This window comes from Salvelinus fontinalis, chromosome 35 (genome assembly GCF_029448725.1).
Source record: "Salvelinus fontinalis isolate EN_2023a chromosome 35, ASM2944872v1, whole genome shotgun sequence".
Lineage (NCBI taxonomy): Eukaryota > Metazoa > Chordata > Actinopteri > Salmoniformes > Salmonidae > Salvelinus > Salvelinus fontinalis.
The window spans coordinates 26024971-26051984 of NC_074699.1; the positions used below are offsets into that span (position 1 = coordinate 26024971).

Genomic DNA, 27014 nt, shown 5'->3' on the forward strand with positions numbered 1-27014 from the left:
CAGAGATTGAAAGGAGACATGCACAGGCCTTAGCGTTGGTGTTTAGGGCCACACTCACATCCCCATCCTTGATGCTCCATGTTTCTGCCTACATGAGCAGAGCAAAGCAGTAAGGGTGCTGAAGAGGAGGCCAGAGGGTATTCCCCTCTTGTCTTCCCCTTCTCCCCAACTAACCTCCCAATCCCAGCAATCAACCAGTCACCTGCGGGCATTTAGGTCATGTGATCACCTGCAGACCTCCTACCTGTTGGGATGGGTGAGGAAGGGACCCTCTCACCATGAAAGTGAAACAATTAGTCAAGACATGAATGAAAAAGGTTGACAATGGAGAACATGGGAAACCACAGAGTTGAAAGTGGAAAACAAGGTCAATCCCATAGCTGATAGTGAAAAAACATGGAAAGAAACATTAATATTTAAGCTAGTCAACAGTACGTGGCCACTGGTAGTGGAAGAGTTAATTGTATGAGCGAACATACAAAGTATCAGACAGCTTATGACGTACTAATGGGGCAGACAAAACAACATGGTTCAGTCTTCTCACAGCAAGCCTTACCTGATCATCTGTACAGTCATTGGAACTGAGGTAGTCTCTCCTAAACATCCATTGGCCAGAGGACAGCGTTCACACAAGATTTGGTTCTGGGCTGCCAAGATTGGAATAGAGCCTATGTGCTAGCCTGTCTGGCTAATGAGGAAAACCAGCAACTTTACCTTCTCTCCCTTTGTCCAGACCACAGTAGGCGCTGGGTCTCCAGTGATGGGCACATCCAGTCGCAGCTTGTTCCCAGCCACCACCACTATGGTGGAGTCGGCCGTGTGACCCATGCAGTCCAGGTGGATCTTTGGAGGATCTTCAGTAATAAAGAATGATGGACATGCAACATATGCAAATGTATTCTTAATCCGGCAATCCAAGATATAAAATCTTTGCAATTAAATAAGAGGCTGCGAGGATGAAGAATGAACTATGGCATACCTTGGCGAGGCACACAATCAATCTTGACCTCTGAAAAGCAGACAAACACGCAATGAATTTATTAGATGAAAAGGATCATTATGAAATGCAGGGGCACGTGACATGGTGTAATTGTAAAAGTACCCAGGAAGTTGAGTTTGGCTGAGAGGTTGAATGCGTATCCTTCTGGAACAAAGGTGTAGTCACCCTGGTCCTCGGATTTGACGTCATCGATAGTGAGTTTGTGGATCCTTCAGTGAGGGAACATCATTTTCACTAGTACTTGTCCAACTACTTATTAACAAACCTTCTGACCCTACCCAGTACAACAGTATGGATACCATTCTCACCTGCCAATGTGTGTAATATGGGTCCTGGCATCGGCCTTCACTTCCACTCCGTTCTTGTACCAGATACCCTTCACAGTCTCATCTGAGACCTCACACTTAAACACAGCCTCGTCCTTTGCCTTCACCGTGAGGTCAGCAATGTTCTGGTACACCTCCAGTTCCTTCTCTAAAGAGTCAGAAGTCAGAGGTCAGAGATTATTCACAATGTATGTAGTATATGAAGTAGTTCAGAGTATGGGGTGTGTTCATTATGATCCTAGTTTTTTCTGGGGGACTTTTACTAGGGAGTCCTAGGTGACATGGATATATTGTATAACTTATACAGTATATAACAACACCAGATGCATAGAGGATAGGGCATCTGATCCACACAGGAAACAAATACTTTTAGACATCAATGAAGGCTGCAAGCTCAAAGTCTATCAACATAAGAGAGAGTACGAGACAGTTAAGGGTAGTGGACAGGTAGTGTCCACAATGATCAATGTAAACTACTCCACTCCTAGTGAAGGTTACAGCAGAATGAAGTTAGCTGACAGGAGCAATGGGAAGCTGCTACCGAGAGCATAATGGGATTGGCAGCTGGTAATTCTTGGCAATGGCTAAATTTGAATAGAGGCCCAGATAAACTATTGTTTGCGAGGCGGGCCAGACACCAGACATCATCTTTAAATTCAACTACACGCAACAACCCCTGAGCGACACACGACAAAATAATACACACAAGATACTTCTGTATTCAGAGGTTTGTGCTTATTCCCCTCCTATACTCCCTGTTCACCTATGACTGCGTGGACACGCATGACTCCAACACCATAATTAAGTTTGCCGACGACACAACAGTTGGCTGTTCACCAACAACAAAAGAGACTACAGAGAGGAGGTCAGAGACCTGGCAACCTCTTCCTCAACGTGAGCAAGACAAAGGAACTGATTGTGAACTACAGGAAAATAAGCACTCCCCCATTCACATCGACGGGGCTGTAGTGGAGCGGGTCGAGAGCTTCAAGTTCCTTCGTATCCACATCACTAAGAAACTATCATGGTCCAGACACACCAAGACAGTTGTGAAGAGGGCACGATAACTCATAAGTCCCCTCAGGAGACTGAAAAGATTTGCATGGGTCCTCAGACCTTCAAAGAATTATACAGCAGCACCATCAAGAGCATCCTGACTGTTTGCATCACCGTTTGGTATGGCAACTGCTCGGCATCCAACCGTAAGGCGCTACAGAGGGTCGTGCTTACGGCCCAGTACATCACTGGCGCCGAGCTTCCTGCCATCCAGGACCTCTATACCAGGCGGTGTCAGAGAAAGGCCCTAAAAATTGTCAAAGACTCCAGCCACCCTAGTCATAGACTGTTCTCTCTGCTACCGCACGGCAAGCGGTACCGGAGCACCAAGCAGAGGACCAAAAGGCTCCTTAACAGCTTCTACCTCCAAGCCTAAAGACTGTTCAAAAGTTAATCAAATGGCCACCTAGGCTATTTACAGTGATCCCCTTATTTTAGTCCCAAAAAATGTTTTGCACTGACTCTCTTGCACAGGTTCAATCTACACTTACTGGACTCTAACCACACACCCGCACATACTACACTGACACTGCAACACACACATGGACACACACAAAACACACACGCACACATGCATATTGACGCCACACACAGAAGTATACATACAAACATACATGTATGTTTATATACAGTACCAGTCAAAGGTTTGGACACAACTACGCACTCAACGGTTTTTCTTTGTGCAAGGAAGAGCACTGCCAGAGCCCTGCAAAATGACCTCCAGCAGGCCACAATGTGCACATTTGTGGCCTGCTGGAGGTCATTTTGCAGGGCTCTGGCAGTGCTCCTCCTTGCACAAAGGCGGAGGTAGCGGTCCTGCTGCTGGGTTGTTGCCCTCCTACGGCCTCCTCCACGTCTCCTGATGTACTGGCTTGTCTCCTGGTAGCGCCTCCATGCTCTGGACACTACGCTGACAGACACAGCAAACCTTCTTGCCACAGCTCGCATTGATGTGCCATCCTGGATGAGCTGCACTACCTGAGCCACTTGTGTGGGTTGTAGACTCTGTCTCATGCTACCACTAGAGTGAAAGCACAGCCAGCATTCAAAAGTGACCAAAACATCAGCCCGGAATCATAGGAACTGAGAAGTGGTCTGTGGTCACCACCTGCGAAACCACTTCTTTATTGGGGGTGTCTTGCTAATTGCCTATAATTTCCACCTTTTGTCTATTCCATTTGCACAACAGCATGTGAAATGTATTGTCAATCAGTGTTGCTTCCTAAGTGGACAGTTTGATTTCACAGAAGTGTGATTGACTTGGAGTTACATTGTGTTGTTTAAGTGTTCCCTTTATTTTTTTGAGCAGTGTAGTTATTTTATTGTGTTATTATTTTTCCTTTTGTCCATGTAGCAGAAAATTCTTACTTCATTTTTTAAAAACCCTGCATTGTTGTTAAAGGGCTCCTCAGTAAGCATTTTATGATAAGGTTGTATTTGTACTTGGCCCATGTGAAAAACAAAATGTGATTTGAATTTGATTTGGTTTGATAAAAGTATACATACAAACATACATGTATGTTTATATACAGTACCAGTCAAAGGTTTGGACACAACTACGCACTCAAGGGTTTTTCTTTATTTTTACTATTTTCTACATTGTAGAATAATAGTGAAGACATCAAAACTATGAAAGAACACATTTTTGAATTATGTAGTAACCAAAAAAGGCTATTTCATCAAGAAGGAGAGTAATGGAGGGCTGCATCAGATGACCTGGCCTCCACAATCACCTGACCTCAACCCAATTGAGATGGTTTGGGATGAGTTGGACCGCAGAGTGAAGGAAAAGCAGCCAACAAGTGCTCAGCATATGTGGGAACTCTTCAAGACTGTTGGAAAAGCATTCCAGGTGAAGCTGGTTGAGAGAATGCCAAGAGCGTGTAAAGTTGTCATCAAGGTAAAGGGTGGCTACTTTGAAGAATCTCAAATATAAAATATATTTGGATTTGTTTAACACTTTTTTGGTTACTACATGATTCCATATGTGTTATTTCATAGTTTTGATGTCTTCACTATTATTCTAAAATTGTAAAAATAGAGAAAACCCCATGAATGTGTCCAAACTTTTGACTGGTACTGTACATCTACATCCAAAATGTTCCAAAAGAATTGCAGGTCTAACTTTAGAACAGCAAAACCAATGTCTGCACTCTGCAGCTCTTGACATCAATGACAGAGCATTTATGGCCATGTTAGGATTGTAAAACGGTCATAAACTGATGTTTAGTTAAGAGATGGTGGAGAATGGGTGTTTTTAGATGTCATAATGACATGGCTAAGGTTCTGTCACAGTTAAAAATGCTGAAGTGACGTTGTTAATTGATGGTTGTTGTTCAATCACGTAATGGTTTAAATTAATGTTGTTATTTCATTTTTGTCCTATGTTCGTTTAGAATTTCTCCTACGTTCGTTTTCATTGAATGGTCATCATCCAACGTCTCTACCACGTCTCCTGTGGGTTGATTCTCTATGCTCGCTGGAATAGGACACCATTTTTAGTTTGCTGTATTCCCTATCTTTTTGGAATATCCCTATAAATATACACATATTGGCACAAATTAGATATACAGAAGAAATTAAACATGCAGTACAACAGGATAGAATAGAGAGAGAGAGAGACAGAGAGAAAGAGAGAGAGAGAGAGAGAGAGAGAGAGAGAGAGAGAGAGAGAGAGAGAGAGAACACAGAGAGAACAGAGAGAGAACAGAGAGAGACAGAGAGAGAGAGAAAGATAGAGAGAGAGAGCGAGAGAGAGAGAGAGAACAGAGAGAGACAGAGCGAGAGAGAAAGAGAGAGAGAGAGAGCGAGAGAGAGAGAGAGAGAGAGAGAACACAGAGAGAACAGAGAGAGAACAGAGAGAGACAGAGAGAGAGAGAGAAAGAGAGAGAGAGAGAGCGAGAGAGAGAGAGAGAGAGAGAGAACACAGAGAGAACAGAGAGAGAACAGAGAGAGACAGAGAGAGAGAGAGAAAGAGAGAGAGAGAGAGCGAGAGAGAGAGAGAGAGAGAGAGAACACAGAGAGAACAGAGAGAGAACAGAGAGAGACAGAGAGAGAGAGAGAAAGAGAGAGAGAGAGCGAGCGAGCGAGAGAGAGAGAGAGGAGAGAGAGAGAGAGAGAGAGAGAGAGAGAGAGAGAGAGAGAGAGAGAGAGAGAGAGAGAGAGAGAGAGAGAGAGAACAGAGAGAGAGAGAGAGCGAGAGAGAGAGAGAGAGAGAGAGAGAGAGAACACAGAGAGAACACAGAGAGAACAGAGAGAGAACAGAGAGAGACAGAGAGAGAGAGAGAAAGAGAGAGAGAGAGAGCGAGAGAGAGAGAGAGCGAGAGAGAGAGAGAGAGAGAGAGAGAGAACACAGAGAGAACAGAGAGAGAACAGAGAGAGAGAGAGAAAGAGAGAGAGAGAGAGCGAGCGAGAGAGAGAGAGAGAGAGAGAGAGAGAGAGAGAGAGAGAGAGAGAGAGAGAGAGAGAGAGAGAGAGAGAGAGAGAGAGAGAGAGAGAGAAAGAGAGAGAACACAGAGAGAACAGAGAGAGAACAGAGAGAGACAGAACTCATACAGAGAGAGACATAGAGAGTGCGAGAGAGAGAGAGATAGACAGAGACAGAGACAGACAAAGACACATATAGACAATTGAGGGTCACCTGCGCCAGCCTGTACCCTTCAGATAAAATATATGGGCCATGTCTTCTAACTTTAGCCGGTATTTGGACAGACTTGTGTCTGTGCTGTAACTTTGACATAGTGACATGGTTGATGGCGTGGGCAGCCATGTTTCAAGGTTAGACAGAACAGGGGCTTGCTTGGAGTGACAGGAACATAAGAGTAGGCTGGGTCTCGGTGAAGGTTGAGGAAGAAGATTCACATTGTTTTTTTTAATCTTCAGCCCAGTACTCTAGTTCAAAGATTGCTTTGTCTGTCTTTAAACTGGACATGCTTTATGGACTGCAGGTGGTTGGACCCCAGGATACTAGCTATCATGTTCAACATTGTTGAGCAGAGATGTATTTCAATCTGTTGTGTTGTCTGACGTAAGCACTTACCCGACACCATGAGTTCAGCCATAGATTCACCACCATTGGTTTTAACTGTGTAGTGGCCACAGTCCTCCTTAGTTGCCTCATTAATGATGAGGACGTGCTTGCGGCCATCTTTCTTGAAGCGGTACTTGAAGGACTCATCCCTTGTCAGCTCCACACCATCTTTCTCCCTGCAGAGATAGAGCACCACATGAGCACTAGCAGTCTCAAATTCTCCATTATTGTCCGATTAATTGAATCTACATTTCTACATCAACATTTCCATATATATATATATATTAAGCAACACTATATAAAGACTTTATAAACAGTCAGAGGTGTCACTATAACAGCTTTGATTTGAGGTTATGTTAGACAGTATCTAGTGAATGTGCTACAGAGTTGCCGATGTAACACTGTCAGCCATTTTGCATTACAAATCGGCACTGACAAATGTCCTCAATATGTCACTTTTCTGAATGGTCATCACTTTACCACAACTATTTAATTTTCACCAATGAAGGCACAGTTGCACAGGTATTAACAGTTGTATCATTGCAATCTGATACTGTATGTTTGCCCAAAGAAACAAATTGGCGAATAGATATTTATTTATGTGCCCATGGTTAGGCCCAATTCCAGGAACATCACAATGCTGTATTTTGGATGGGTGACCATAATTCACGATTACTTTCCCGCTAAAGGACAGGGGACATGCTAACAGCCCTGTCTGACCTTTCATGTGGCGGATAATTTACTGCATGTTGTGATATCCAGCCTAGCCCTATGGCAGATATACTGTGACTGAGACACTGTGGCAGAGACACTGTGGCAGAGACCCTGTGACAGAGACATTGTGGCAGAGACAATGTGGCAGAGACACTGTACCTAAAACACTGACAGGAAGGTCAGCATCTGCCTGTCAATCAGGGAAGTCACAGCCTGGGGGTGACTAACACGTTAAAGCCATGAGCGACACAAATGCCATCTACTGGACATGTGAGGAATGTGCAGCGCAGAGTCAAAAACTACATCTGTTTCAATCCTTACAACCAGAGTAATGTATCCTCAAACCAAGATCTGATATGTGGATTAATTCTAACAAGGGAAACACAAAATACAGCAATTTCCTATATGAAACCTAATCTACCACAATGTCACCATATTAGTTATTACAGCCATCTGTTGTGTCTTTCCGAGTTGTTGTGAAATGACGTAATGTGAACAGTATGCCAGGCCATGCTTTTGATGTCCTCGGTCAGGGACTTGGCACTTTGTAAATCTTATAATACTGTCTGGTATGGCACCCATTGTTGACCTCCTCACACCTTCTATGGTATGGAAGTGTTTGAGTTTGATTTGTGGGTTGAGGGAACGTCTTACCATTTGACAGTAGCCCCTTCTTCTGACACCTCACACTCTAACTCCACCCGCTCACCCTTCATGACCATCTGGTCCTCCAGATTACTTGTAATAGTGACAGGAGGCTCTGCAGACACACAGAGAAAGAAACAATAACAACCACCATTATACCACCAGGCACCTTAGCAAATAATCATATTTCCCTTGTTGTGAGTTTCCCTTGTTATGTCATGATGCTATCTTAAACATCACGCAGGCACAAATATAATGTTAGTGTGAAATGCATTCAAACTGGTGTACAAATGAAACATTGATGTTGGACCGTTGATTGTCCACTTTCAGTTGTCTCACATGTACCTTTGACAAAGAGCTCTGTGGTGCACTTCTCATCTCAGACCACACAAGTGTATGTGGCATCGTCTGACAGTGAGCAGTGGTTGATGGTGAGGTATCGCTTGTTGCCAACACTCTCAAAGATGTACCTGGTAGATAGACAAGAACTTTCATTATCCACTCAATTATTCACCAACACCTTTCATAATAAAATAAATGTTCCTTATTGACAGACATAGACAACATTCAAACCACAATAGCCTTCTGTGTAACACTGTCATCCTGTTGATGATACATTGTATAGATAGTTGGTAAATTGGTTGATAGCATAACAGTTTTACATCAGTCATCATCATGTTTTCAGAGTAGACAGCAGTGTGGAGACCCCAAAAAGCTTCCATATTTACAATGGTTGACAGTCGTATTCCTGTGTAGCTTATTTCAGCCCTTTGCTACTGTTGGTACCTAGCAAAACAATCACAGATGTGCTGCTTGAAATGATGAAAGTACTTACTTGTTGTTCATGAAAGGTCAGCAAGATCAGCACAGTCCATCCATGTGTTGCGTCGGGGGAGAGAAGAGAAACGTTAGCATGGCATATACAGCAATCCGAGAGATAGATAATTGTATTGTTGAGTTGCTGAATAAGCATGTGTTGCACACACATTTGTAAGAGATGGTACATCAGTAATTCATTCAATTTGAATGCAAGCTCAGAAAACCCTTTCCGCTGATGGCTACTTTCCAGTTGATTAGATCTCTGCTTTGACCTCTTTCTCCCCTCTCTCTCCAGATGAAATCTCGCGTCTTGTGACGGCCGGCCGCCCAACAACCTGCCCGCTTGACCCTATCCCCTCCTCTCTCCTCCAGACCATTTCCGGAGACCTTCTACCTTACCTCACCTCGCTCATCAACTCATCCTTGACCGCTGGCTACGTCCCTTCCGTCTTCAAGAGAGCGAGAGTTGCACCCCTTCTGAAAAAACCTACACTCGATCCCTCCGATGTCAACAACTACAGACCAGTATCCCTTCTTTCTTTTCTCTCCAAAACTCTTGAACGTGCCGTCCTTGGCCAGCTCTCCTGCTATCTCTCTCAGAATGACCTTCTTGATCCAAATCAGTCAGGTTTCAAGACTAGTCACTCAACTGAGACTGCTCTTCTCTGTATCACGGAGGCGCTCCGCACTGCTAAAGCTAACTCTCTCTCCTCTGCTCTCATCCTTCTAGACCTATCGGCTGCCTTCGATACTGTGAACCATCAGATCCTCCTCTCCACCCTCTCCGAGTTGGGCATCTCCGGCGCGGCCCACGCTTGGATTGCGTCCTACCTGACAGGTCGCTCCTACCAGGTGGCGTGGCGAGAATCTGTCTCCTCACCACGCGCTCTCACCACTGGTGTCCCCCAGGGCTCTGTTCTAGGCCCTCTCCTATTCTCGCTATACACCAAGTCACTTGGCTCTGTCATAACCTCACATGGTCTCTCCTATCATTGCTATGCAGACGACACACAATTAATCTTCTCCTTTCCCCCTTCTGATGACCAGGTGGCGAATCGCATCTCTGCATGTCTGGCAGACATATCAGTGTGGATGACGGATCACCACCTCAAGCTGAACCTCGGCAAGACGGAGCTGCTCTTCCTCCCGGGGAAGGACTGTCCGTTCCATGATCTCGCCATCACGGTTGACAACTCCATTGTGTCCTCCTCCCAGAGCGCTAAGAACCTTGGCGTGATCCTGGACAACACCCTGTCGTTCTCCACCAACATCAAGGCGGTGGCCCGTTCCTGTAGGTTCATGCTCTACAACATCCGCAGAGTACGACCCTGCCTCACACAGGAAGCGGCGCAGGTCCTAATCCAGGCACTTGTCATCTCCCGTCTGGATTACTGCAACTCGCTGTTGGCTGGGCTCCCTGCCTGTGCCATTAAACCCCTACAACTCATCCAGAACGCCGCAGCCCGGCTGGTGTTCAACCTTCCCAAGTTCTCTCACGTCACCCCGCTCCTCCGCTCTCTCCACTGGCTTCCAGTTGAAGCTCGCATCCGCTACAAGACCATGGTGCTTGCCTACGGAGCTGTGAGGGGAACGGCACCTCAGTACCTTCAGGCTCTGATCAGGCCCTACACCCAAACAAGGGCACTGCGTTCATCCACCTCTGGCCTGCTCGCCTCCCTACCACTGAGGAAGTACAGTTCCCGCTCAGCCCAGTCAAAACTGTTCGCTGCTCTGGCACCCCAATGGTGGAACAAACTCCCTCACGATGCCAGGACAGCGGAGTCAATCACCACCTTCCGGAGACACCTGAAACCCCACCTCTTCAAGGAATACCTAGGATAAAGCAATCCTTCTGCCCCCCCCCCCCCCCCCCCCCTTAAAAGATCTAGATGCACTATTGTAAAGTGGCTGTTCCACTGGATGTCATAAGGTGAATGCACCAATTTGTAAGTCGCTCTGGATAAGAGCGTCTGCTAAATGACTTAAATGTAAATGTAAATGTAAATGTAAATCTCTTGCCCATTCTTCAGCCATTTTACATCTACGTCTTCATTGGCCACCTCAATGCATAGTTTCATTTTATGCCTTTTCTCTACATGGTAGGCAGGGTCCAGCTTCTTTAGGAAAGCTGGGGTTTGGAGACAGAGACACGTGGAGAGCCATTACTTTTCCTATAGGTAACAATACTGATCTGCAGAGGTAACATTTAGCTGTAAATACAGATATAGTAGCTAGCTTCTACAATGGAGGCTTCCATGGAGGGATGACTGAAGGGATGAGTACCTAAATGGGTATTTGCGGTGTCCATTTTAGGACGGGTTCAATCTCAGGATGCATAATGTATGAGCTGAAGGATAAGTGTTGGTTTCACAAAGATAGAGATACCAACCTTCACTCTTCTTTTCCTCCTTCATCTTCTTCAGCCTCTTCAACATCCCACGCAGGTCTGTGATGCCATACTGGAAGGCGATCTTCTCATACTCACTGGCTTTAGCCTTCTGGAGGATTTCCCATACATCCTCATCAGGCTCACTTTTGACCTGGGATTTAGAGGCACTGGCACAGAAAGAGGACACAAGGGGACAAGGTAAGCCAATGTCTGAAGCCATCACTTAGCATTATCATTAGGCTACATTACTGACCATGCACAGTAACAGTTAGGTCTATCCATGCTCAATAGGCCTACTTATACATTTTCTTCATTATTTGCAATTTTCCATTACAATTTTCCAAGTCACATTTGCATTCAGGTTTCACTCAAACTCATTGCAGTCTTCACATAACAGTCAGATAACATATTATTACATCGACAACAATTGTTTCTTACCGATGACCTGGTGAACCTTTAAAACAACTGCTGCACTCATTCCGAAGCAGAACCCAAGCGACAAACCAAACAGATTAAAAAATTCATCAAATATACATTGCAGTACCCAAAATTGAATTATAGCACCCTAGAACCCACCCATGAAGACCGCAAATAAGCACAACAACTACAACACATATATTTTCTGCTGCAATAGTCTGCAGACATACATAAAAGTGCCATAGCTATTGTAAAATATTGAAAATGAATTCCGATTAATCAGAATTATATAGAACATCAAATCATAATAATTTATACTGTATTGTGAATTTTGAAAAAACATTCACATTTTCAACAAACAAGAGACCCTAAAAACAATGTGTTTGCCAGTATAGGTCAATGCATGACATCAAGGTAAATGCCAGGGCATGAAATCCACTAGACTAGGAGATGGGTTTGACATTAAGGGATTGAGTGAGATGGAACAATTTTTGTGTGTGATGGGGCGGAAATAAACCATTGCTTTGAAAGTTGTGACTGGATATCGAAGGAAGGTCTGGAGAGTCAGTAATGACTCATTGTGATGATGCAGTGACACTCATAGGGAAGAAAGAGATGCAGACCACAAAGTGTTGTGAAAGCTTCTATTGCATTCAGATGTGTGCTAAATCTCCTGCATTCTTAGAAGAAAATGTGCTATCTACAACCTAAAAGGGTCCTTTTGCTGTCCCCGTAAGATAACCCTTTGAAGAACCCTATTTGATTCCAGGGAGAACCCTTTTGGGTTCCATATATAACACTTTCCACAGAGTGTCACGCCCTGGCCTTAGTATTCTTTGTTTTCTTTATTATTTTAGTTAGGTCAGGGTGTGACATTGGGAATGTTTGTGTTTTGTTGGTTTTGGGTGTTTCTATGGTAAAGGGGTTGTTGGGTGTAGTATATGGGTTAGGGTGTGACATGGGGAATGTTTGTGTTTTGTTGGTTTTGGGTGTTTCTATGGTAAAGGGGTTGTTGGGTGTAGTATATGGGTTTGTGTTGAGTACATGTGTCTAGCGTTGTCTATGTATGTTTAGTTGTCTAGGAGAGTCTATGGTTACCTGAATGAGTTCCCAATTAGAGACAGCTGATTTCGGTTGTCTCTGATTGGGAGCCTTGTTTAGGGTAGCCATAGGCTTTCATTTGTTGTGAGTAGTTGTCTATGTGATACGTTTGTAGCCTGTGTGTGCACATCGTTGTTTAGCTTCACGATCGTTTTCTTGTTTTGTTTAGTTCGTAAGTGTGTTTGTTTCGTTTGCCTTCTTCACCAATAAAAGGAGATGGCTTATTTTCCTAAAGCTGCGTTTTGGTCCATCAATCCTCCACACGATCGTGACAGAACTACTCACCAATACAGGACCAAGCGGCATGGAAAGCGGCAACAGGACCCACCTACACAGGATTCGTGGACATGGGAGGAGATACTGGATGGTAAGGGGCCGTGGGCACAACCGGGAGAATATCGCCTTCCTCGTGAAGAGCTGGAGGCAGCTAAAGCCGAGAGGAGGCGATATGAGGAGGCAGCACGGAGACAAGGCTGGAAGCCCGTGAGTACAACCCAAAAATTTCTTGGGGGGGGCCTTAAAGGGAGTGTGGCGAAGTCAGGTAGGAAACCTGAGCCTACTCCCTGTACTTACCGTGGAGAGCGAGAGTACGGGCAGACACCGTGTTACACAGTAGAGCGCACGGTGTCTCCTGTACGCGTGCATAGCCCGGTTCGGTACATTTCAGCTCCACGTATCGGCCGGGCTAGACTGAGCGTTGAGCCGTATGTCATGAAGCCGGCCCAACGCATCTGGTCACCAGTGCGTCTCCTCGGGCCTGCGTACATGGCACCAGCCTTACGCATGGTGTCCCCGGTTCGCCTACATAGGCCGGTGCGGGTTATTCCACCTCCCCGCACTGGTCAGGCGACGGGGAGCATACAACCAGGTAAGGTTGGGCAGGCTCGGCGCTCAAGGGAGCCAGTACGCCTGCACGGTCCGGTATTTCCGGCACCACCTCCCCGCCCCAACCCAGTACCACCAGTGCCTCCTCCACGCACTAGCCATATGGTGCGTGTCTCCAGCCCTTTACCACCAGTGCCTAAACCACGCACCAAGCCTCCTGTGTGTCCCCAGAGTCCTGTGCGTCCTGTTGCTGCTCCCCGCACTAGCCCTGAGATGCGTGTCCCCAGCCCGGTGCCACCAGTCCCGGCACCACGCACCAGGCCTACAGTGCGCCTCAGCCGGCAGGAGTCTGCCGTCTGCACAGCGATGTCTGAACTGCCCGTCTGCCAAGCGCCATCTGAGCCATCCGTCTCCCCAGCGCCATCTGAGCCATCCGTCTTCCCAGCGCCATCTGAGCCATCCGTCTCCCCAGCGCCATCTGAGCCATCCGTCTGCAATGAGCCTGCAAAGCCGCCCGTCTGCCATGAGCCTGCAAAGCCGCCCGTCTGCCATGAGCCTACTGAGCCGTCCGCCAGACAGGAGCCGCTAGAGCCGCCAGCCAGACAGGAGCCGCTAGAGCCGTCCGTCAGACAGGATCTGCCAGAGCCGCCAACCAGACAGGATCTGCCAGAGCCGCCAACCAGACAGGATCTGCCAGAGCCGCCAACCAGACAGGATCTGCCAGAGCCGCCAACCAGACAGGATCTGCCAGAGCCGCCAACCAGACAGGATCTGCCAGAGCCGCCAACCAGACAGGATCTGCCAGAGCCGCCAACCAGACAGGATCTGCCAGATCAGTCAGCTAGCCATGAGCAGCCAGATCCGTCAGCCAGCCATGAGCAGCCAGATCCGTCAGCCAGCCATGAGCAGCCAGATCCGTCAGCCAGCCATGAGCAGCCAGATCCGTCAGCCAGCCATGAGCAGCCAGATCCGTCAGCCAGCCATGAGCAGCCAGATCCGTCAGCCAGCCATGAGCAGCCAGATCCGTCAGCCAGCCATGAGCAGCCAGATCCGTCAGTTAGCCATGAGCAGCCAGATCCGTCAGCTAGCCATGAGCAGCCAGATCCGTCAGCTAGCCATGAGCAGCCAGATCCGTCAGCTAGCCATGAGCAGCCAGATCCGTCAGCTAGCCATGAGCAGCCAGATCCGTCAGCCAGCCATGAGCAGCCAGATCCGTCAGCCAGCCATGAGCAGCCAGATCCGTCAGCCAGCCATGAGCAGCCAGATCCGTCAGCCAGCCATGAGCAGCCAGATCTGTCAGCCAGCCATGGGCCGTCCCTCAGTCCGGAGCTGCAGTCCCTCAGTCCGGAGCTGCAGTCCCTCAGTCCGGAGCTGCCATTCCTCAGTCCGGAGCTGCCCCTTATCCTGGTGCTGCCCCTTATCCTGGTGCTGCCCCTTACCCTGGTGCTGCCCCTTACCCTGGTACTGCCCCTGACCCTGGTACTGCCCCTGACCCTGGTACTGCCGCTTACCCTGGTACTGCCCCTTACCCTGGTACTGCCCCTTAGTCCGGAGCTGCCCCTTAGTCCGGAACTGCCCCTTAATGCAATGGGGTTAATGTGGAGGGGGGTCATTTGGAGGAAGCTAAGGAGAAGGTTAGGGACTGTGGTGACGTGGGGACCACAACCAGAGCCGGAGCCGCCACCGTGGATGGAAGCCCACCCAGACCCTCCCCTAGACTGTGTAATGGTGCGCCCGGAGTTCGCACCTTAAGGGGGGGGTTATGTCACGCCCTGGCCTTAGTATTCTTTGTTTTCTTTATTATTTTAGTTAGGTCAGGGTGTGACATGGGGAATGTTTGTGTTTTGTTGGTTTTGGGTGTTTCTATGGTAAAGGGGTTGTTGGGTGTAGTATATGGGTTTGTGTTGAGTACATGTGTCTAGCGTTGTCTATGTATGTTTAGTTGTCTAGGAGAGTCTATGGTTACCTGAATGAGTTCCCAATTAGAGACAGCTGATTTCGGTTGTCTCTGATTGGGAGCCTTGTTTAGGGTAGCCATAGGCTTTCATTTGTTGTGAGTAGTTGTCTATGTGATACGTTTGTAGCCTGTGTGTGCACATCGTTGTTTAGCTTCACGATCGTTTTCTTGTTTTGTTTAGTTCGTAAGTGTGTTTGTTTCGTTTGCCTTCTTCACCAATAAAAGGAGATGGCTTATTTTCCTAAAGCTGCGTTTTGGTCCATCAATCCTCCACACGATCGTGACAGAACTACTCAACAATACAGGACCAAGCGGCATGGAAAGCGGCAACAGGACCCACCTACACAGGATTCGTGGACATGGGAGGAGATACTGGATGGTAAGGGGCCGTGGGCACAACCGGGAGAATATCGCCTTCCTCGTGAAGAGCTGGAGGCAGCTAAAGCCGAGAGGAGGCGATATGAGGAGGCAGCACGGAGACAAGGCTGGAAGCCCGTGAGTACAACCCAAAAATTTCTTGGGGGGGGCCTTAAAGGGAGTGTGGCGAAGTCAGGTAGGAAACCTGAGCCTACTCCCTGTACTTACCGTGGAGAGCGAGAGTACGGGCAGACACCGTGTTACACAGTAGAGCGCACGGTGTCTCCTGTACGCGTGCATAGCCCGGTTCGGTACATTTCAGCTCCACGTATCGGCCGGGCTAGACTGAGCGTTGAGCCGTATGTCATGAAGCCGGCCCAACGCATCTGGTCACCAGTGCGTCTCCTCGGGCCTGCGTACATGGCACCAGCCTTACGCATGGTGTCCCCGGTTCGCCTACATAGGCCGGTGCGGGTTATTCCACCTCCCCGCACTGGTCAGGCGACGGGGAGCATACAACCAGGTAAGGTTGGGCAGGCTCGGCGCTCAAGGGAGCCAGTACGCCTGCACGGTCCGGTATTTCCGGCGCCACCTCCCCGCCCCAACCCAGTACCACCAGTGCCTCCTCCACGCACTAGCCATATGGTGCGTGTCTCCAGCCCTTTACCACCAGTGCCTAAACCACGCACCAAGCCTCCTGTGTGTCCCCAGAGTCCTGTGCGTCCTGTTGCTGCTCCCCGCACTAGCCCTGAGATGCGTGTCCCCAGCCCGGTGCCACCAGTCCCGGCACCACGCACCAGGCCTACAGTGCGCCTCAGCCGGCAGGAGTCTGCCGTCTGCACAGCGATGTCTGAACTGCCCGTCTGCCAAGCGCCATCTGAGCCATCCGTCTCCCCAGCGCCATCTGAGCCATCCGTCTTCCCAGCGCCATCTGAGCCATCCGTCTCCCCAGCGCCATCTGAGCCATCCGTCTGCAATGAGCCTGCAAAGCCGCCCGTCTGCCATGAGCCTGCAAAGCCGCCCGTCTGCCATGAGCCTACTGAGCCGTCCGCCAGACAGGAGCCGCTAGAGCCGCCAGCCAGACAGGAGCCGCTAGAGCCGTCCGTCAGACAGGATCTGCCAGAGCCGCCAACCAGACAGGATCTGCCAGAGCCGCCAACCAGACAGGATCTGCCAGAGCCGCCAACCAGACAGGATCTGCCAGAGCCGCCAACCAGACAGGATCTGCCAGAGCCGCCAACCAGACAGGATCTGCCAGATCAGTCAGCTAGCCATGAGCAGCCAGATCCGTCAGCCAGCCATGAGCAGCCAGATCCGTCAGCCAGCCATGAGCAGCCAGAGCCGTCAGCCAGCCATGAGCAGCCAGATCCGTCAGCCAGCCATGAGCAGCCAGATCCGTCAGCTAGCCATGAGCAGCCAGATCCGTCAGCCAGCCATGAGCAGCCAGATCCGTCAGCCAGCCATGAGCAGCCAGATCCGTCAGTTAGCCATGAGCAGCCAGATCCGTCAGCTAGCCATGAGCAGCCAGATCCGTCAGCTAGCCATGAGCAGCCAGATCCGTCAGCTAGCCATGAGCAGCCAGATCCGTCAGCTAGCCATGAGCAGCCAGATCCGGCAGCCAGCCATGAGCAGCCAGATCCGTCAGCCAGCCATGAGCAGCCAGATCCGTCAGCCAGCCATGAGCAGCCAGATCTGTCAGCCAGCCATGGGCCGTCCCTCAGTCCGGAGCTGCAGTCCCTCAGTCCGGAGCTGCAGTCCCTCAGTCCGGAGCTGCCATTCCTCAGTCCGGAGCTGCCCCTTATCCTGGTGCTGCCCCTTATCCTGGTGCTGCCCCTTACCCTGGTGCTGCCCCTTACCCTGGTACTGCCCCTGACCCTGGTACTGCCCCTGACCCTGGTACTGCCCCTTACCCTGGTACTGCCCCTTACCCTGGTACTGCCCCTTAGTCCGGAGCTGCCCCTTAGTCCGGAACTGCCCCTTAATGCAATGGGGTTAATGTGGAGGGGGGTCATTTGGAGGAAGCTAAGGAGAAGGTTAGGGACTGTGGTGACGTGGGGACCACAACCAGAGCCGGAGCCGCCACCGTGGATGGAAGCCCACCCAGACCCTCCCCTAGACTGTGTAATGGTGCGCCCGGAGTTCGCACCTTAAGGGGGGGGTTATGTCACGCCCTGGCCTTAGTATTCTTTGTTTTCTTTATTATTTTAGTTAGGTCAGGGTGTGACATGGGGAATGTTTGTGTTTTGTTGGTTTTGGGTGTTTCTATGGTAAAGGGGTTGTTGGGTGTAGTATATGGGTTTGTGTTGAGTACATGTGTCTAGCGTTGTCTATGTATGTTTAGTTGTCTAGGAGAGTCTATGGTTACCTGAATGAGTTCCCAATTAGAGACAGCTGATTTCGGTTGTCTCTGATTGGGAGCCTTGTTTAGGGTAGCCATAGGCTTTCATTTGTTGTGAGTAGTTGTCTATGTGATACGTTTGTAGCCTGTGTGTGCACATCGTTGTTTAGCTTCACGATCGTTTTCTTGTTTTGTTTAGTTCGTAAGTGTGTTTGTTTCGTTTGCCTTCTTCACCAATAAAAGGAGATGGCTTATTTTCCTAAAGCTGCGTTTTGGTCCATCAATCCTCCACACGATCGTGACACAGAGGGTTCTACATGGAATCCAAAAGGGTTTAACCTGGATCCAAAAAGGGTTCTACCTGGACCCAAAAAGGGTTCTCCTATGGGGACAGCCGAAGAACTGTTTTGGAACCTTTTTATCTAATAGTGTAATGTGTTCTAGCTTGTGTGGTGGAAGTGACAGAGTCTTCTACAGGGCATGAGGTGTGCGAGGGTGCTAGGCAGAAGTAGTCTGGGACCAGTGTGAGATTAGCAGGAGGACTCAAGATACATTGTGAGTAGGCAGCAAGACTGACCTGAATTCAGGTTAGTGAAAAAGTAACTGGGAAAACATGTCCATTAATCCAATCTGTTGGGTAAACTAGTAGTAGTCACTTACTCTCTGTATAGGGGGGGGGGGGGGGGGTGACAAAGAGAGATGGACACAGTGAGATAACATGCCCAAGAGAAACAAGCTTACTGATTTGGAAAATAATTATGTTACTCAACTTTTTGTTCTGAAATAATCAGAGATAATTCACACTCACCTTTTCTTCAACAAGGCACTGAAGTCCAACTCTCCTGCTTCCTCACTTCCATCCACACTGCTGTAGAAATACCAGTGCCAATAACACAATGTCAGTACCCTATCAAAGCAATGTATTCTGACAGTTTGGTTATCATCATCACCATAAGAGATGAGCAGCACCCTTGAAAACAACAGCAAACATGTTGTCCCCTACGAATGATGCCCCTTGGGCCAATTTTCTGTTAATTACTATAGCTCCTGCCTTGGACAAATCAGTGTAATTTTGTAAATGCCGGATCTCTGTGGCAAGATGTATCATTCACCCACGTTTTTTTCAAAATCAGGCCAGTGCTATCTGAGATATCTTGTGTGACTAACGTACGAAGGAACGGACAGAGATAAATCCACAGTCCCCTCCCCGATTTCATAATGGGGGACAATTATAGACAGTGCAGAAAGGGTCTTGACATTTTTTCAAGGTGGAACGCAGGGAGCAGATATATATTTGAAGGGGTAAGAAACAAAGAGAGCTTTGGGATGCACTGTAAATATAGTATAATATAGACGGATAGAGACAGACAGGCTGTCTTTTCTGGCAGAAAGAAAGATGATGATCAATGGATGGATGGATAGATGAGGGGTGGATGGATGAGGGGTGGTTTCATGAATGAAAAGACAGAAGAATAAAAGACAGGATGGAGGGACAGATGTTTGGCTGGAGAGATAGATGCTTACCCTGTACTAGCGTAACCATGAGAAGCAACAATCTTCCAAACAAAAAACAAGGCACTCAAGGTGAATGCCAGCACCTGGTCAAAATCCCCATGGAATCTGTATTCCACACTGATCAATGTGATGAGGGATCTCAGGGCGAGGACAGCAGTTTTATATGCGGCTGGAAGTGTTTATCTTTTTCCTCTGATCTCTGAAGTGATCAGGATTAAACGAGGGCCTGGTGGTTTATGTGGTAGAATTACAACACACGGCGGTGACTTCCTCCAGTGATATCTCTCATCCGACAGCCCTGGAGAACCAGTGCCACAGAAAAACCTGTGTGTCTTAACACATCCTGGCACTTTCAATACCATCAAACCAGGGGCAAGACCAAAACTCACTACGTCGTCTCAATGTTTGTGCAGCTGGCTCCGCTGTTTTGATAAGACCCAGAGGTAGATCAGAGAGAGAGTTTGAGTGACATATAAAGTTGGTGTGCTGTTAAGCTGCTTGTTAGCCCAGCCTATTGTACTCTCTCACCTCCAAACCAGAAGCTGGTTCTGTCAAAGTCGACACAATGACAGTGTTCAAGCTGTCAAGCTAAAGGATGACCCAGTGGATTTAACATCTAAGGCGGTCTCTTTAAAAGATGAGTTAGGTCAAACCCTGTCTCTTTCACACCAAGGCTGTCTTCTCAAATTCCAGCGAGGAAGTTACATATTCCCAGAAACTGGCTCTGTTTGACCCAAAAGGAAAGCAGTGAGAAAGAGGGACTGAAAAGCTTTCCCTGAAGTCTTTTTGGTAATCAGAGGCTCCATTGTTTGGATATGAACCCCCAATGTTGCAGCAAACACCCCTCCCGCCACTACCTTCCTGATGGTCCACTTCTCTACTTAGCAGCTCCACTCCTGACAAGTTGGCATTGCCAGATAGTTATTTCTCTCACATATCCAAAGGACTGTAAAGATACTATTACACCCCATTTACTTATTGTGTATTGGCACATACTGTATACAAAAAAAGAGAAGTATTTAAATAACCATCCAACAATATGCACAGACTGCTAGTTTGAGGCTGTCGAAAAATGCTTTAATTAATACCATTGTACAAAGTTGATTTGTATTGTTTTGTTGATACAGCTTGCTAAATAACAACTTCATATACTTTTCCTTCAATCCTTCTCACTTTCGCACACGCGAGTAGAGGCTGCTGAGGGGAGGATGGCTCATAATAATGGCTGGAACGGAGAGAATGGAATGGCATTAAACCATGTGTTTGATGTATTTGATACCATTCCATTTATTCAGCTCCATCCATTACCTTGAGCCCGTTCTCCCCAATTAAGGTGCCACCAACCTCCTGTGACACACACACACACACACACACACACACACACACACACACACACACACACACACACACACACACACACACACACACACACACACACACACACACACACACACACACACACACACACATTCTTTTTGAGCTTACGTGCGCCTGAAAGCTGCCCTGATGTCAAATCCCTCCACAGCCCGGGCCTCTGAAACATGATAGAATAATCACTTATCTCTTCTCTATCATTGATATTTATACCACAGGTACTATAAAAAAATAACTGATATTTACTGTATGCTTTAGCAAGGAAAGGCACTAAGGAGAAAATAAGAACAATTGTAGTTTCTGAACTTCTTGTCAATATGGGGGCGCTGTTTTGACTTTGTAAAAATTTGTTCCCAAATTAAACTGCCTCGTACTCAATTCTTGCTCGTACAATATGCATATTATTATTACTATTGGATAGAAAACACTCTCTAGTTTCTGCAACCGTTTGAATTATATCTGTGAGTAAAACAGAACTCAAGTGGCAGCTAACTTCCTGTCAGGAAGTGAGAAATCTGAAATCGGGCACTCTGTTCCAGGGTCAGTTTACTAATTTGTATGTAATGTATGAGTCAACATGCACTGCATACGATTTCCCCTAGATGTCAGTAAGCAGTGAGAATTGGAATGGTGTTGCTAGGCAGATCTGAGGCCATATAAAGGGTCTTGGAACGTGGGGTGCACTCTTTCAACGTTCGTCATGGCGCAAGACAGACCTCAGGATGGCATTCTGAAAAGCTCTCTTTATAGGCCTTAGATATATCCGGCTCTGATTTTATTCGATATAGGTGTTAAAGACATCATAATGTAGTTATTTTAAACCAAGTTACATCAGTTTATATCAGTATATTGCGATTTTCGGATATTTCTTTGTGCTGCGTTATGAAGAGTTGGGCACGTCTGGGCCACATAGCTAATGTTTGCTGCTAATTCCTAAGTTGAAGACTTCAATCTACAACCGAGCAACGATGATTCTGGACAAAGGACCACTTGCACAAGATTCCGATGGAAGCTCATCAAAAAGTAAGAACTATTTATGATGTTAATTCGTTGTTCTGTTGAAAAATGTAAAACTACTATTCCGCCATTAATTTCGGTGCGGTCTCGCTTTAACGCATGCTGTATGTCGTAGTAACGTTAATTTTAAAAATCTAACACAGCGGTTGCATTAAGAACTAATGTATCTTTCATTTGCTGTCCAACCTGCATTTTTTTGTCAAGTTTATGATTAGTTATTGATTAGATTAGGTGCCTCTCCCAAGATTTCTTCCGACATTTTGTTGGCAACTTGGCTACTATTTTCATTGTATAACCACGATTTGTGCCGCTAAATATGCACATTTTCGAACAAACAATATATGTATTGTGTAATATGATGTTATAGGACTGTCATCTGATAAAGTTTTGAGAAGGTTAGTGGAAAATGTAATATCTTTTGCTGGTTTATTCGCTATCGCTAACGTGCATGAATCAATGCTGCTGTGTGGTTGGCTATTGTAGTAAGCTAATATAATGCTAAATTGTGTTTTCGCTGTAAAACACTTAAAGAATCTGAAATATTGGCTGGATTCACAAGATCTTTGTCTTTCATTTGCTGTACTCTGTGTATTTTTCATAAATGTTTTATTATGAGTATTTAGGTAATTCACGTTGGTCTCTGTAGTTATTCTAGTTGCTTTGGTGAGAGTTGTGATGGTGTCTGCAATGTAAAACTATGATTTATACCTGAAATATGCACATTTTTCGAACAAAACATATGCTATACAATAAATATGTTATCAGACTGTCATCTGATGAAGTTGTTTCTTGGTTAGTGACTATTTATATCTTTATTTGGTCGAATTTGTGATAGCTACCTATGCAGGAAAAAAATGGTGGGGAAAAAAAGTTGTGTCTTTTGCTATGGTGGTTAGCTAATAGAAATACATATTGTGTCTTCCCTGTAAAACATTTTAAAAATCAGAAATGATGGCTGGATTCACAATATGTGTATCCTTCATTTGGTGTCTTGGACTTGTGATTTCATGAACATTTTATTATATGATATCCCTGTGGCTTTAGGCTAGGCTATGCTAGTCAGCTTTTTTGATGGGGGGATCCCGGATCCGGGTTTGTGACTCGTTAGAGGTTTTAAGCTGCCCCTAGTGATTGTACTGTATGAGGGCACCCACCATGCACAGTTAGGTCAAAGTTGCAGCTGTCGAACTTGTCCCGGGATGACACCTCACACCTGTAAGCTCCAGCGAAGCTGGGCTTGGCTGCAATGATCTGCATCTCAAAGGTGTAGACCTGAAAACAAAGTTAAAAAATTCCTGGTAATAATAATGTCAGCCAAAACCATAAAACCTCTGAAGTCTTTTGCAAGGTGATCTCTAGGACTTTCCTGAACAACTTTTAACAGCTCATTGCAGTGTCCAACCTATCATGATGTTCAGAACTGTACATTGGTGACAACAGTATGTAGCATGCTCATGTATGGGACAAAAGTCTAACCTTAGAGTTACGATCATAAAGCTCCTTGAGCTGCAGGTTCTTTCCAGACTTGCTAGCCAGGTCCATCCACTTCCCCTTAAACCACTTGATGGTGGGCTTCTTCAGCAGTGAAGCAGCATTCACTTTAGCCACAAAATGTATGTTCTCACCTGGACACAACAGTAGGGAAACATGCCTTGACATGGCCATAACATCTTTATGAATGGCTTGCATGAATGGCTATGATCTCTGGGGTGCTGTTCCTCACTAAGTTGCTCTGGATGAGAGAGTCTGCTAAATAACTAAAATGTAATGGTGTCATTCACCCACAGCGACCTCCCCACTCTGGGGTTTCTCTGTAAACAGGCCAGTGAGGTCTATCTTCGTGTCAGGGGCTTGACTTTCTGAGAAGGGAACAGGAAAATGTTAAACAGGACAGAGCTAGGGAGAAGCCGGGAGCAAGTAAACTACCAAGGATAGTTATACCATCTGTTTTTTTGTTGTTGTTTTTTTTTCTTCACAGAAGCTCTGTGAAGGCTGATACAAAGTTAAATTGTGATACTGGCAAGTCAAATGCACAAGTTTTTCAGTGAAGTATATTACAATGTCTCCATTGTCATGCATTGTGACCTTACAACATCACCACAAGCGTGTATCCAGTAGCTCAAAGGATCGGTGGAAACAATCTGTAAACATTGGTCTAACCATCAAATCCTGTAGTGTCATGGTCCTGTATATTGGCACCTGGCTGAGGTGCTACTGGTGTAGTGTCCGCTGCTGCAGGGGTCTCTGCTGGGGTTGGGGCCTCTGCTGGTGCTTCAGTGTCTGTAGCAGCTGGATCTGAAGCTGCTGGGTCCCCTGCTCCACCCCGGGCTTCCTCTGGTAACAAAGAGTTAACAATGAAAGACTCATAGAACTGAATGTTTCTCGGACTGTAGGCCATATACACTGAGTCTACAAAACATTAGGAACACCTTCCAGATACTGAGTTGCATACCACCCCCCCCCCCCCCCCCCACAGACCCATGTTGACTCCAATGCTTCCCACAGTTGTGACAAGTTAGCTGGATGTTCTTTGGTGGTGGACCCCCGAAAAACTCAGGTAATACTTTAATTGACTCACATTTTAATTGCATAGACCATCCTGTGAAATCCACAATATCAAAAGTGTCACACAAGCAGGAAGATGGCATGCTTGAGGGGGGCATTCATGCAGGAACCAATGAGATGATCGAGGGGGGGCATCATGCAGGAACCAATGGGATGCTCGAGGGGGGGCATCATGCAGGAACCAATGAGATGATCGAGGGGGGGCATCATGCAGGAACCAATGGGATGCTCGAGGGGGGGCATCATGCAGGAACCAATGGGTTGCTCGAGGGTAGGCATCATGCAGGAACCAATGGGATGCTCGAGGGGTTACATTTTGTGGCGAAGCTTAGCCTATGCGCATGTTCTCTTAACTCATAAAATGTCTTAACATTTGAGAGCGCTTTGTTTCCGTAGGCACATGTTTGATGTTGTTTTCCCAAATTTATAAACATATTTGTTAAATCTATGTTACATATAAACGTACAGTAATCACTAGCGTTACAAAATGTCATTCCCTTACCGTTTTTTTGCAACATTGCACGCATTTTGATTCATGTTTGGTAGGCCTACGATATGTTGTTGCATTTCATTGACTATTTCCTCACCTCTGAGTGGGCACAATGTTTATTATGCAACTCAGTATCCGGAAGGTGTTCCTAATGTTTTGTAGAGTCAGTTTATATGGCCTACGACCTTTGCAAGACTCACAAGGCAAGAGATAATTTTATTTCCATAAAAAGTGTTTGTTTGCTGTTTGTCCATGGCGCTCCCCATCTGTTTCAAATGTGCAGTAGTCAATGAGAGAGTGTTGAATTTGGTCAACAAAAAATGGAATTGCTCATTTGCTACGTGAGTTTTATTTGATTGAATAGAAGTTCCATAATGATTAGGTTGTTACGAATGTACGTGGCATTTCATAAGTGAATGCACGTGGCATTTCGTCAACTTTGAAAAAAACGACTTTATATCAGAGTTGTGCCTGTTGTCATAGAGATAGATAGAGGACTCATCATGGATATAACCCATTTTAACATGGACATTGCCATTGAGGGTTCCACCATTTTAAATTAGTCAACTGGGTCAGGATTCCTAACAGTTGGGAGCAATCAGCCAATGAAGAAGATGAAAATTGTTTACTTTAAAATGGAGACAGCCTCAATGGCGCTGCCCAGCTGGTCACAGACGCTATAATGGCACAGATATACAGTATATCTCTATGACCTGTTGTTCATACAAGTATCTACCCTCTCATTGGCTAGAATGGTTCCACCTGATCTCACCTCTTCCTGCCTGCCTGCCTTCTATCTTTAAAGGACATGTATTTCCATTGTTGGAGTGGTCAATCGACTATCTTGTCAATATAATAGACAATCTTTTGGTAGATGGCTCTGAGTGGGCCTATCTGTAATGTATTTGTGTGCGGGTGTCAGATGCCTCTTGTGACTATCTATCCTGAGCACTGCTGTGGTTACTCATGAGGAAACCATCTGTTTGTGTCAGGCCAGGGTGAAGGTCATCAGGGAGGGTTTGATGTGAATCACAGCAGCACTGGACAGGCTGGAGCTGCTCCAAGTCTGAGCTCTCCACAGCCACTCTCTCTCTCTGACCCCAGGCATTTTATCAAACCACACACAGTTCCTACTGCCAGGCTGAAAGGGTTGCTGTGTGGTCAAATATGTAGGTAATGTTACAGTACACACTGTGCTCTGTGCTTGATGAAATGAAACATACTGAATGATTGTCTAAAACAGACTGTGATTGAGGTGATAACAACCAGCAGTGCAGTAAACAGTGCTCAGTGTTCAAAAAACGTTTATGGTGTTTGGTGGCCTCTGTGCTCGGTGCTCCTCACACTGTGCTCATACGTGAGTATGGCTCTGGAAAAAGGTCTACAACCTAATAGACTCCCACATTCCTTCTCCTTCACTTCCTTCTTCACTTCCTCCTTCACTTCCAATTTGACTTCCTCCATGACTTTTTTCTCCTTCACCTTAAGGTCAAACTTGACTTTTGACCCTCCGGCAATCACTGCATAGGCAGTGCCGTCCTCATTGGTGACTGCTTGGATGGTAAGTGAGTGCTTGTTTCCATCTGCCTTGATCACATACTTGTCGCCAGAGGCAAGGTCCTTTGTGTTGCTCTGCCATCTCACCTTCGCATCAGGCTTCTCTGTCTCGGTCTCAAAAACCACTGTTGCCCCTTCCTCTGCCACCTGAGTCTTTGGTTTCTTGGCAAATGCTGAGACTGGAGAGGCAGGGATGGGTCAGAATGAAAGAATTCTGTTTAACCTTTCTGAACCACCCATCCCGGATCCGGGATAATTGTCATCAGCAACGCTGAATAGCATAGCGTAGCATAGCGCCACAGGTAAATAATATTACTAGAAAATATTCATATTCATGAAATCACAAGTGCAATATTGCAAAACACAGCTTAGCCTTTTGTTAATCCACCTGTCGTCTCAGATTTTGAAATTATGCTTTACAGCGAAAGCAATACAAGCGTTTGTGTAAGTTTATCGATCGCTCGACAAAACAATAAGTACACTTAGCATCAGGTAACTTGGTCACGAAAATCAGAAAAGCAA

General features: G+C 46.6%; 1 protein-coding gene across 1 annotated transcript in view; it reads right to left on the reverse strand.

Moving 5' to 3' along the window:
- Nucleotides 1-27014, reverse strand: part of LOC129834628 (myosin-binding protein C, cardiac-type-like) — a 63579-nt gene that overhangs the window by 24333 nt on the left and 12232 nt on the right. The window contains 15 exon segments of the mRNA XM_055899803.1: nt 715-854; nt 980-1009; nt 1103-1209; nt 1309-1474; nt 6422-6588; nt 7781-7886; nt 8117-8254; nt 10596-10718; nt 10980-11146; nt 18777-18842; nt 20975-21023; nt 23035-23152; nt 23357-23505; nt 23662-23739; nt 24041-24214. Of these exon segments, the coding sequence (XP_055755778.1) occupies nt 715-854; nt 980-1009; nt 1103-1209; nt 1309-1474; nt 6422-6588; nt 7781-7886; nt 8117-8254; nt 10596-10718; nt 10980-11146; nt 18777-18842; nt 20975-21023; nt 23035-23152; nt 23357-23505; nt 23662-23739; nt 24041-24214 (1778 nt within the window).